Source organism: Dermacentor albipictus, chromosome 1 (assembly GCF_038994185.2).
Source record: "Dermacentor albipictus isolate Rhodes 1998 colony chromosome 1, USDA_Dalb.pri_finalv2, whole genome shotgun sequence".
Lineage (NCBI taxonomy): Eukaryota > Metazoa > Arthropoda > Arachnida > Ixodida > Ixodidae > Dermacentor > Dermacentor albipictus.
In genome coordinates, this window is record NC_091821.1 from 187,919,637 (window position 1) to 187,933,204 (window position 13,568).

Genomic DNA, 13,568 nt, shown 5'->3' on the forward strand with positions numbered 1-13,568 from the left:
GTGGCATGCGGAGCGTGTACAAGCAGTGACTGTGGTTTTAGCGGCTAATAGTGACCGTACGACTCTCTCCGAGATTCAGGCTTATCCGAGTGGGCGTAGACAGAACAGCGTGCAACGGCGCATTCACTATTTCTTCCAAGCCTACTGCCACGCCTGAATAAGTGCGTGGAAATAAAGGATTTAATTTTTTTTCTTAATCTGCTTTTTCGGACACCTGTTTATTCGGACATTTTCGCAGTCCCCGTGAGGTCCGAATAAACGGTCGGCGACTGTACATAAAGAAATTGGTTTCACACATACAGCAGTTTCCGTAAGATCAGCCACACCTTGCCATCCCAAGAAATGTCACTTGTTATGGTCATGTCCACAACAGGCAATATTCACCATAACATTGCATTCCAGGAGCACATATAAGACAAGAGTGAATTCCAGAAGATATGCAGAAGATATGAAAACTGCCTCACCTTGCCTACAGCTGAAAAAAACTCCTCCAAGTCCCGTGCACGAATGCGTTGAGAAAGCTGCATGCAGAAGACCGTCCGCATGTCTCGCTCCTCAGGTGTGATGTCATCCAAGCCCCTACATACATCAAATAAAAATTAAGTTTATCTGAATTACTGCACATTTTTAGGCTTACTACCTTTGGTTAAAGAAAGAAAGATTACAACAATACAAAGCTAGCCAAAAAGGGTAATTCTAGGACATCCTGGCCAAGTCTACATATAGGACATAGTTTTGACTCTACTTGCTTCAGTCCTCAAAAGCAAGTGAATGTTGTACTACCTAGATTCCGCAACCAACTTGTAATAATTACACTCAACAGCTGATTATAATGAGGTGGTAACTTACTTTTATGCAGTGTTGACTATTTCAGGTGCCCACTTTCTGTTTTACAGTATTAAATATTCCATCTAAATGTACTAGCAGTTAGATCCAATAAACGAAGAAACATAGAATTACATCAGAACAAGGGTTCCCCCACCGCCCACCGTGAAAATATAATTTCACTTCATTGTCCTAGCATTCAGTCCTTTCATGCTCATTTGACTAAAAAAAAAAAAGTTGCAGGAAGCGGTGTCAGGTGAATAAGGGGTCAAGGAAGTCATGCTATTTCTTTTGCCAAAATCTGGCCCGCTGAGATGGCTGTGTGACCTGGTGCATTGTGGTAGAAAAACCAGTACTCCGACTTCCACCAATCAGGCACCTTTTGTCACACACTGTTACGCAATCTCTTCAGTACTTCTAAATAAAAAGCTTGATGAACAGTCTGACCTGGTGGAACAAACTCTGAATGCACTACCCCTTTCACATCAAAAAAAAAAAAAAAAAGAGCATGGTCTTGTTTGGCTTCACATGGCATGTTTTTTGGAGCAAAGTGACAATGGCGTCCTGCACTGGCTTGATTGATGTTTGGTCACCATGTCACGTCACCAATAACAACCTTGGAAAAAAAGTCTGGACTGCTTTGGAGCTGTTCTTTCAAAGCACGGCATGCTTCCACTTGACAATCTTTTTGCTCGTCTATCAAAATTCTAGGCACAAACTTCGCAGCGACCCTTTTAATTTCCAAATCTTCTGCTAAAGTTCGTTGAACTGAGCTCGAAGGTATACTTGATAACTTCTCAAACTCTTCAATGGTTCATCATCGGTCTTCAAACGCAAGCGCCCGAACCTTTTCGACATTTTCACCCATTCGTGAAGTTGTCAGACGTCCAGAACGAGGTTTGTCATGAATGAACATTTAGCCTTTTTTGAACCAAGAAAACCACTCGTACATTGAAGTTTTCCCATAGCACCATCCTTGTAAGTCTCAACAGTTTGTACGGTATCTTTCCCGACCAAGAAACAACATTTCATAGCCATATGCTGTTCACTTAGGTGGACCATCAGAGAAGAAATGAAGAACGTGCGAAACTGATTTCATGAAAAAAAACTCATTGTACCTGGAGAAAACCTTCCTGGGAGAAGAGAAGCCACCGAGTGAATGCAATGAACTCAAAATGAATGGCGCAACGCTTGCCTCATCATAAATATGCACTACGGTAGCTCCACCCAGCGCAGCACTATTCCGGTTTCTTTTGGATGCCCCTCGCATTTGGCAATCACGTCACGTATTTGTTACTCCGAACAAGCTAACATACCTTTGTTAAAGCTATTAGGAAAAAAATAAATAAATAAAATTCATGTTAGGTTGTTTTTGTGTTTCGTTGTCTAGTTATGTGTGCAATTGTCTTGATTACTCATCTTCTATATGTGTTTGTGAAATAAGGTCCCTTAACCGACTACTAAACTGACCAGGCACATGTTATACCATTGAAGAATTTGCACAAAGCTTTTGTGGGCTCATGATCGCTTTCACAGCACATAAGCTGAGCAAATTTTTGCCGAAACCATAATAAGGAAATAGTTTCTTTAAAAACAGTAGATATTAGAGATGTTACAGGCAACAATGCGCAGGCAAATTAACAGACCACAAAGTATGTTTCTTGTGCAAAAGAACTGTACATAACTTTGTTTGTAATGTAAAAAAAAATAAAGTTTTTTTGACAGGACGGGCGGATATTCGAAGTTTCCAATATGAATACACTCAATGACGGAGTTTTTGGACAACCTTAATAATTCGGACCATTTTTCAGCATTGCGATGTACCCCTTAGAGCCAATGTACAAGCATGTCTGAAGTCACGGGACACTGAAACCCTTCGCTTCGACTTTTTATCATGACCGCAGGTACAAAACTGCATTCGTTGAAGCCACCACCGGCGCCATTTTGATTATCTCGCAGCCTTGAACTGACGTTATCGAACACCAATATGCTGGCTAGTCAGTACACCTAGCTGCTTTGATGTTCGCTATCAAGCTTCCTACTGTTTGGTGCAGAGTTTTCCATTTAAAGGATGCGCCGGTGTTGATAATGACAATGGCGCCAACACTGCCTTCGTCATCAAATTGTAGAAAGCACAGCAAGGGCCTAGAAGCGTTGCATGTCGGTTCCTGAAAATCAGCTTTGTTGCAATACAGCTTTGTTATCGGTCAAGTATATACAATGTATTGCAACAATGCATACCAAGACTGCAAAGGGGCCACTGTTACGGGACATAACACGTGTTCCTAATTATACACATGCGCACCTGTTGTCTCCTGTTACAGTATGAGCACTGTAATACCTAATAATTGTACTGGTAGGCCTTTAAAGCTATTTCAGACATTGTTGTGGAGATTTGAGCCCTTGAGGGCAGTTAAAGGCATGCATTCGTTCTTTTGAACTGCCAAATTTTCCAGACATTTTCACGTTCTCTAGGGAGTCTGAAAAATTGGCCATTGACTGCAGTTAGTGTGTAATACGATTAATATTTAAAAATTAACCATTCTTAATTTTCGAATATCGAAACTAACAAAATATTTTGCAACAAGCTGTTAAACTCGGGTCACTGTTCTCCCCTGCACCCACAAAGTATCCAAATTATCATAAGAAAAACAAGTTTTCATAGCAATGCAGAAACAAAATCATTTAGCTTTGTTTTCAGTTTCGTGTCAGAAGCGTGGACCTGGCTAACACTCTTTGGGCTAGATCTTGTACACATACATAAATACCCAAGAATGTGGCCGTGGGAAACGCTATGCCATAGCACAATCGGTAGTGCAACGAGTGCGGAATGCGGAGGTTTTGGGTTCCGTTCCCACCAGTGACAACATGTCTTTTCTTACACTTTCGTTTCCTTCTAGCTCAAAATTTCTACACTTCAATTGAATACTATAAATATTTTTTCGTGTGCTTTACTTTTTTACATTACCTGTTTGCTTTGTATGACTGTGACCAACAAAAATCGGGTCACCCGGTTCCCCTTCTTCTCACCCATTACATAACAACCAGTTATTCTTTCTTCTGGTTTGCCAATTAGTGTTCCTTGCAGCCTAGCCAGGTAGCACTATTGTCTTTTACGCTACAAAAAGTGATGTTTTCCTTATAACAGGCCCTTTATTGTGTCCATGGCACATAAATACTTGAGCAGCCTTTTCTTTATTTTTTCAACTTCTCATTTTTTAAACAACCATTTACTGGGCGTTTTGAAAAGTACATCATACAGCAGCCTGTCATTATAGGACAGCTTGTTTGCAATCAGGCTCTGAAGATGTTCAGCAGCTATTCATGCAGTTCTCTTAAGGCAATTATAAAGTTGACTCTTGTTAGGAATGGCCGTACGGGGGTGGCGACGTGCCAGCTTTCAGCCCGCTGCGCGTGTTCCAACCCCCCCAGACGAGGCGCCTTCTGAGAACTACGGATGACAGGCGGCCACGCGGCGCGCGGTCAGCTCTGGAATGTGGTGCGCCGCCGCGCCACCCGGGACGGCGCAAAGTTCTGCGAGGGCCTCGGTCGACGACACCGCGGGCTATGCTGTACCGAGAGTTCTACAAAGCCCTCGAACGCGTTAGCCTTTGTGTGTGTAGGCTCGAACGTGTTAGCCTTTGTGTGTGTGGGCTGTACTGCGGGGCGGCGGCAAGTTTACCATGATTGGACGCACATTCCCGACCATTCGTGCTCCGTCCACGCCGAACGATGACGTCGAACTATGACGTCAAGCGGAGGCTTATAAGCAGCGTTTGCCGACGGCTAGAGCGTGCTCGTGCTCGTGTCGTGCTCGTCGTAAGGAGCTGAGTGCTCGATGTTATGCCAAAATGTAGTAGTGAGCTGTGTGCTCGAATGCTGTTTTGCTGAATGTTAATCTTGCGGGCTCCATATGGGAGTCGCGCTAGACTGCCTATGTATCTTGTCTTAAAATATGTTAATCCAGTAAATAAATCCTGTTAACCGAGTTCCTCATCTACGACCTCCGACAACTCCGACAACTGAATGGCAGCGGAGGGATCCGACTACGGCTCCTAGATCGGCCTACGACTCGGGAGACAACAACGGCAGCTGACGGACGTTGGCACATGGTGACCGACCGGCATCCTGATCAAGTTGGAGGCGACTTGGGCGACCACCTCTTGCAACTGACTGGATACGGCGGGGAAGGACTGGTGATATGGTGCTGCTTCAGTGGGTAAGCGTTTGGTTTTGGCTGTAAGATTTACCAGGCTTCAATTTCACTGTGTTTTTGGATTTGATTCGCTGGGGATCTTTTACTTGTATTTTGATTTGCGTGGGTATCGCAACAAGTATTGTGTGACAGCAGAACCAAAGCTTAAAGTAGCGACCATGGTCCCAATGTGTTTGACGAGAGCTGACCTGTTGTGGTTGTGTGAGGAGATCGAGGTAAACGTAGAGGAGGACTTGACGGAAGCAGAAATTCGTAAGGCAATTCTAGAAAGCAACAATGATTCAAAATTCATAGAACAAATGGGCAAACGAATTCTAAGCAAAAAGCGGGAACAGGAAGCAATTAGCCAGGAACAGGAAGAATTTAAGCAAGAACAGGAAGAAGCTAGGCAGGAACTGAAAAGCATTTCACAGGAAAAAGGCCTAACAGAAGTAAGAAGGCAGTACATTGAGGCATTGACCATAAAGATTGAAGGTTTCGAGCAGTTAATCGAACAAAGTCAACAGCGGCTTGAAAAATCTGTAGGCTGGACGCAGCGAAAGTGGCAGGATGTCGACAGCAGATTTCAGTCGAAAGCCGAGAGTAGTAGTACCTGTGAGAATAGCAGCATGTTCATAGGTGAACTCGAAGTGCTAGCAGCTAACGATGCCTTAGTGGCAGCAGAGGCCGTTAAAGGCCAGAGTGAGAGCGACGAGGTGCTGTGCCAACAGAGGACTGTAGAGACAGCTAGGCCAGCTGCGAACAAATTGACACAGTTACCGCGTGTGTGCGTCGCATCTCATGGTATCGAGGTCGTTAGCGAGGTACAGGGTACTGTTGACTTGACAGACGCGAGCACCCATGTCGAGTCAGATCTGCGTGCAGAAGAGAAGTGCCAGCTGGACGGTGCAGTTGAGAGTAGTTCTCGGGATGGCGAGCCCCGTAGCTCACTAGAGAACAACTGCATTGTCCAGGGATCGGTGCGGCTCTCCGCCAGTCTAGGTAGCCTAGAGAGGGATGATTCAGTTATTAATCATTCGGACTGTGCGCGTGAGACAGCGATCGATACCGACGGGCTGTGTGCCGATGCACAGCGTGCGCTGGGCAATGTAGTAGAGGGCAGTTCGCAAGAGTGCGAGTTGTCTAACTCGAGTAAAGCCTGCTGCATTGTGCCAGAGTCGGTTGAGCTGTCCGCCAGTCGAGGCAGAGATAATGTTGATTTAAATGAAAATCAATCAGACTGTGCGGGTAAGAGACCGATCTGGGCCGACGAGATGTGTAACGGCCAGCACGAGGCGCGAGATGACGGCATGAAAGAGAGTTCGAGGAGAAAGCGCCGCAGAAAGAAGCGCCGAAAAGATCGGAATGCGGTGACTAATGTAGCGAAGCCAAAGACGGCGACAAGCGCGAGAAGGCAGGGCGCGGAGAAAAGAAAGGTGCGGTCGTCACGGACGATGTTGACGCATCGAACAAGTTCGAGCCACCGGTCAAAGGGGGACCGAGAAGCTTGTTCTGCACGGACGCGGACAAAGGGCACGGGGCAGTCAAATTCCTCGTCGTTCCGTCGTTCTCTTCGAAGCTCAGCGTGCAGTTCAAAGAAGCGCAAGGTGGCAAGACGGGACCAGGTGGGGAGTAGCGACGCGGTCAGTCGAGGTCCTGTTGAAAGCGGGGCGGGAGGACGCAAATTGGCCGGAGACCGTAACGTCTTGGGGGAGCTCATAGTGAGTCAGCCCTTTTGTTGTTCCTCCGTAGCCAGAGTAACTTGTAAAGTGCGACCACCACGGGTCCGGCTGAAAGTATGAGTCAGTCGCAAGCCATCGGGAACGGGAAGCCAAGAGAGCTTCCACAGAAGTGAAACGTGTTTTGTTTTATTTTTGAACATTTGCAAATTTTCGCGATTTGGGACTAGGAGTTCTTTCAATATGTAAGGTTTGAGCTTTGTGTTTTCGTTTGAGAAGCTCCGTGATTTGAAAGACGCGTTTTATGTAAACCTGTAGTCTCGCGAGATGTTCACTAATAAGTATATAGGCTTTCTTTTTTTGTGTGTATGTGAGTAACCTGAAGGTCAAGGTTATCGTTGAGAGGCCTATCGTAACGTGCGTGTGTGTTATTTAACCTTCTTTCTTTTTAAGTGTTTTTTTGAATTTTAAGGTTAAGCGCGTAAATTTTCAGTAAGTGCGTGATTTGCACTGAGAAAAGCTCTTAGGTCTATTAGCGCGTGTCCTGTGCGGACGGAAGGAAGCAGAAGGTTTTTGACTGGGTTGCTCGTGTGTGTCGAGGGCAGCCGTATTCTGACTTCTCTAGTACGCGTGCGAAGAGCTAGTTAGTAAAAGACACATTTGTTCAAAGGTTCCTCTGTGTTGCGTAAGTTACGCAAGAGTGGTTGTTTAAGGAACGTGTCCTGTGTGGATTAAAGGAACAAATGTGAGTCAGCGTGATGAAAACTTTGTAAGATGCAAGCACGAGTTCGGAATAGGGACCTCAAACTTAGCGCGTTTGTGATGACGTACCTGTAGAGTTGGCCAGACGGTTCAGTGGCAGCAGTACATGAGATAAGTACGCCACTGTGATAGGGTAGTAACAGGCTGTTCGCGAAGTTAGGCTGCTGGAGTTATGTTTGAGTATTGGTGTTTGAAAGCATTCGGTTTAATTCTGCGTAACCCTTTACTCTTGAGCAGCGCGACGGCCGGGTTTGGTCGAACTCAGGAGGAACGTGAACGCTCGCTTTGGTGGCACGAAATTTTGGGGCAAAATTTGGGATTCCCAGTTGAGTGACTTGCATGAAAATTGTGATAGGAGGCCTGGTGGGTTAGCAGCTAATTCCGGGCGTTTGAACGCTGAGCGGTATTGTGTTGCCGGGTCGACTCTTCTGTGCCAGTTGTTGTGAGATGGTTGAAGGCATTCCAAGTACGCAGGGGTTGCAGAGAGCAAAGCCGTCATCTTGCTCGCCAGCCATTCTCTTCCTGCCCAGCGGTTGCCAGCACTGGCCAGGCGAGATTTTCCGGGCCATGGAGGAGCTGTTAGGAATGGCCGTACGGGGGTGGCGACGTGCCAGCTTTCAGCCCGCTGCGCGTGTTCCAACCCCCCCAGACGAGGCGCCTTCTGAGAACTACGGATGACAGGCGGCCACGTGGCGCGCGGTCAGCTCTGGAATGTGGTGCGCCGCCGCGCCACCCGGGACGGCGCAAAGTTCTGCGAGGGCCTCGGTCGACGACACCGCGGGCTATGCTGTACCGAGAGTTCTACAAAGCCCTCGAACGCGTTAGCCTTTGTGTGTGTAGGCTCGAACGTGTTAGCCTTTGTGTGTGTGGGCTGTACTGCGGGGCGGCGGCAAGTTTACCATGATTGGACGCACATTCCCGACCATTCGTGCTCCGTCCACGCCGAACGATGACGTCGAACTATGACGTCAAGCGGAGGCTTATAAGCAGCGTTTGCCGACGGCTAGAGCGTGCTCGTGCTCATGTCGTGCTCGTCGTAAGGAGCTGAGTGCTCGATGTTATGCCAAAATGTAGTAGTGAGCTGTGTGCTCGAATGCTGTTTTGCTGAATGTTAATCTTGCGGGCTCCATATGGGAGTCGCGCTAGACTGCCTATGTATCTTGTCTTAAAATATGTTAATCCAGTAAATAAATCCTGTTAACCGAGTTCCTCATCTACGACCTCCGACTCCTTCAAATGGTGGCAGCGGCGAGGTAGTCCGACGAGTCCTATATCTGCTTGACAGCGGTAGGATCGTCCGACGAACCCGACACTCTGGCTACAACGGCCCCTGATAATGCGACAAAAAATGTCCGTTTTATCTGAAGTCCGTAATGTCCAAAACACCTCACTTCCCCGGCTTTTGTTGCGATGTCTAACAACTTTATTGCAAAGAGTGAGTGATGACACCCCCAGTAAAAAAACAAACAAAAAAGTCACAGTTTCGGCCGAAAGGCGAAGCATCGATTACGATAGCAAATTAAGAAAGATAAGGGCAGCAGCAAGTGAATTGACCTTCGTGCTGTCTATCGGATCAACACGAACTGAACGTCAAAAACACAGCGCATACGAAGCTACCAGCACTGGGCGCACTTTGTCCACATCACAGATCATCTTGAAGATGAGGCCCGCACGGGCACACACTTTGTTTACATCGCAGATCACTTTCAAGATACCGCAGCCACGTCATAAGCAGCAGCCACCGGAGTATAACCTGCTCTCTCTCGATCTCGCTGTGCCTGTGCCTTGTGCGCGAAAGAAGACAGTGTGCCGAATTTTTGCCCCGCCTTCCTCTCTCGCCCATGTAATGTTGAGCCGCGATCATTGGCTGACCTTCGCAAGTCAGTTATCAGCCCATGTCGACACGACCAAAGTCCGTTTTATATGCCAGATTTTGAAAAAAATTGACGCTAATTTCGTCCGCTATAGCCGATAGTCCGTTGTAGCACAGTCCGTTAAAAGCGAACTTCGTTGCATTGATAAAATATGTAGAAAAAATTAAGGCTGATATATGGTATGTTGTATCCGAAAGTCTGTTGTACGCGAGTCTGTTGTAACGAGTGTAGACTGTATTGTGTGCTTATTTATTGCCTATGATATAATCAGCAGTTTATTTTTCGCTGGTAACTGCAAGTGTGTTATGGAATTACCTATGCTGAAATAAATATTTGTGCTCTAAATATAAGCATATCTGTTTCACTATTCTATATTCAATACTTACTATTCGTATTCGAAAAAGTCTATATTCTCCCACCTCGAGTTTTCTTGTTATGAAGTATGCAAGCTCAAGAAGTAAACAATTATAGAGTAAGCATTTCCTTCACTGGAATTAGAAAAATGGAATGTTCCAGATAAGTGACTACAAGAGTGGGTGCCGTCCAACTCTCACCATTTCAAGGAGTTAAAAGGAGTGGAATTACAAAGGCTCTCCACTCTCCGGAATGGAGTTGGAATGGAACGGAGAACCCCACTCCGCAACTCTGTTGTGAATATTACCACTACCACTACCATACGACAATATAAATCATAATACAAAGGCAGTTCTTTCTGAACAATGAGCGACACAACTGGTGGAAGTGCTTCGTCTGTCACAGAGGCTCAGTGCTGCTGTTAGAGGACCCTGTCATTCAGAATCAAGTTGTCTGCCACAATACATCGCGATTTCAAAACATGTACACAGCTGTGCTCAAAATTTTCATTAGGAAGTATCATACTCGTCGGTCAATTTTTTTTCCAATAAAAAAATTTATTTCCAACATAATATTGCCGCGATGCAGAACAGGACATGGAGACAAGAGATGATGACGAAGAAGTGTTGTTGCTGGGGAGCTTCAGCCACCGTGTTCTAGTGTCAGCTGGTGCCTTCAGCATTCGCCTTGCATAAACAACATTCGTGCTTGTCTCCACCTCGCAACATTTTGGTGGACGTGCGGGGTACCAACACGGAGCTCTGCAGCAGTCCCTGCATGAGCTCTGACACGATGATCAACAGCCAAAGCACCACAATGACCGACCGCCCACCTATGGTGCCGCAGATTATGACTTCCATCGTGTTGTCCCAGCTGGGAGACGCTGGGACCTTCAATGGCATAGATGGTACGGACATTGAAGACTGGGTTTCCTGGTATGAGCATGTAAGCAAAAATAATCGGTGGGACCCAACACTAACGCTAGCGAATGTGATATTCTATCTCTGAGACACAGCACTATCATGGTACAAGACCCACAAACACAACATAACGAGTTGGGACGTCTGCAAGCAGAAGCTTCTAGGCCTCTTTGGAAAGCCTTTAGGCTGTCAGCTGGCAGCAAAGAAGGAGCTATCGACCTGTGCTCAAACATTGACAGAATCTTACGTGGCATATATTCAAGATGTCCTCGCGCTCTGTTGTAAAGATGACAAAGACACGAACAAGACATAACAAGATTAGACACATCCTGAAGGGCATAGCAGATGATGCATTCAACCTGCTTATTGGCAAGAACTATGACTCGGTGGATGCATACCTGCCAACCTGGCGAGATAAAAAATCTGGGGCCTTTTTATTCGCGCCAACGCAAGGTGGGGGGGGGGGGGGTGCAGTCACTGTTTTAATTTCCGGTGGGACCGGGGTTGTTTCGTTCAACTGTCAGGCGGTGTTCGATGAGTCCTTTTGCAGAGACTTTGCAGTACCAGACTTTGCTCACTTTAAAAAGTTGTCGGAGTAGCTTTGCTTAAAACATGGCCCAGACTGACTGCCCTTCACTAGCAGCAGATGTTGGAGGGTTGCACTGTGCTAAAAATCCTCTCACCATCTGCCTTGCTATGCGGTATCACGAGTAAATCGAGCATCCCCTTAGCAACTTGATGAGACATGTTTCCATCAGTATTTTTAATTTTCCCAACCATAGACCACTGCATGTCCCACCTTTTTTCATTCAGAATGTCCTCTTGAAGACTGTACGCCTGTAGTGTGGCAAACTCAGCTTTAAGAGCATCTAAAGCATCTTCAGCAGACTCATTGGAATCTCGGCGCAGCAGCTGAGGGAAACTCTGAATAAACGAAGACTCAAGAGCGTTGCCTGTGAAATAAATTTCAGGTTGGCCACCTCCGCATTCTTCAGAGTTGCGTTTCAGAGTTGCATCCACATTCATAATGCTTCGCCTCGTCACATTTCGGAAACATTTTCCGTAGAAGAGGCCCAACATGGTAGCTGGCATTAAGGGGGTAGGTTGTGTTCGACGAGGAATCCCGTAAACAGGCATTCCAGACGTATGACACTGTTGTCGCAGTTGTCATACTATATTCGCACCGCTTTCATGGTTCGCCATGGAAACATGCAGTTTCAAGTCACCTTTGCCATCGTGAGACACGCTGACGTCGCATGCACACGTACAAAATGCAAAATGTTCTTTTCTTGATGTCCAAAAGCACGGAAATTCATATGTGTAACATCGCAAAAACTTCTGCAAATACCTTATCTTGGGCTTTGATAGCGCCATGGCATCAAGCACCACACGAGGATTGTAACTTTACACGGTGTACTGCACACACATAGCCTAGCCAACACTAATCATACACACAAGCAGCAGCAATAAGATGCGCCATGGAGGACGGCTTGCATGAAATACAGGAGTTACATTGGCTCTGGCTTTGGTCAGCTTACTAGGCACCATAATCGGCTGTTTAGTCTATGATACCGATGGTGCTAGTGCAGCTGTTGTTGGTGATGCTGACGATTACGATGTGTCTGTACATTCCACGGTGCTGGTTTCGCAAAAACCATTATTGCACGAACAGAGACCACTTTTCAGGAGATATAAGACAGTGATCGTACAATCGGAAAGTTCAGTAAAAAATCGGGGGTCTGCCAGGCAAATCGGGAGGGTTGGCAGGTATGTGGATGCGATCATCGAGTGTGCCGCAATTTTGAACTGATGCAGAGTCGCCGCATTATGCAGCAGTTCAACAGGCTACCAAATACAGCTTCGATGTTTTCGTGTGAGAAACAGCCCCGTGGACCTCCTCTGTCCAGACAAGAAAAATTGACGTGGTTAACTCATCACGAGCTCGAAGCTACGCCTCTAGCTGTTCCTCATCGGCATTTCCTAGACAATGCATCTTATATCTCGCTTACACAGGCTGTTCTCAGACAAGAGATGGCAAATTTAGTTCTCCTATCTCTGCCCCATTTGTGATGCCGCTGTCAGTCAGGTCCAGCTCCGCCCAGCCACTGCTTCCACGTTTTCAGCGGTTACAACTCGCCGTCGTAACCTGGCTGACTGGAGAACACTGGACGACAGAACAAACTGTTTCAATTGCTCGCGTGTTGGGCATATCGCTTGTCATTGCCACAATCGTTGGTCAACGCTCCCTAGGTGGAGCTTCCCGTCTGACCGTCCAGATCAAGGTGCCCCCCGTTTCTTTGTGCCTCCCCCTATGAATACCGACAACGTACCTATGACCTTCTGAACCAGCAGGTCACCATCGCCCATACCCCCCCCTGTCACACGGGAAGATTTAATGTCATTCAAATGGAATGGCATTCGCATATAATCCCACTAATCAGGATTTACACAGGAAAGTTTAATGTCATTCGAATAGGATCACATTTGCCATCGAATGAATTAGGGGAACTCATTCGCATTCGATTTCGAACCGAATGTATACTCTTGACCCCAGATAGACAACAGCAACACGCGACACGAAAAAATAATGCGTGCATCAGCAAAGTCAGAAGATATTTTTTTAGACTTATAAAAAGGAATAATTATTTTTGCCGTGATGATATTTTCACCACAGGCTGTGCTCAAGCGTTATTACTCTTTGCATCAGGAGTTTGTCGTGGTGGTCAGCCACATTGAATGTGTTGATCGAAGTGCTTTTAGCTGTGAGTAATTGGTGTCAAAATGTTATCGCCCGTTTTAAAAGTACTCGCAAAAGTTCTCAAACGCGTTTAATAGGCACAAAATTTTTTTGAATTTCACAAATTTGGTTCCAGATCGTCATTGCTATCATTTGTGAATGCCATTATATTTTACTGTGTAGCACCGCAAGAGACAGAATGGCATTTGATGCACCGAATGC

The 13,568-nt window shown here is 46.2% G+C and overlaps 1 protein-coding gene across 12 annotated transcripts in view; it reads right to left on the bottom strand.

The window, feature by feature from the left end:
- The window catches only part of Caper (RNA-binding protein 39-like protein Caper), an 84,579-nt gene that overhangs the window by 33,754 nt on the left and 37,257 nt on the right, over positions 1-13,568 (bottom strand). For all 12 annotated transcript variants that reach the window (XR_011511023.1, XM_070530655.1, XM_070530654.1 and 9 more), the window contains one exon: positions 465-579. Coding sequence is in view for 11 of the 12 variants with exons in the window: in XM_070530655.1 (XP_070386756.1) it covers positions 465-579 (115 nt within the window). In the remaining variant the exon portion in view is untranslated. The remainder of the gene's footprint in view (positions 1-464; positions 580-13,568) is intronic.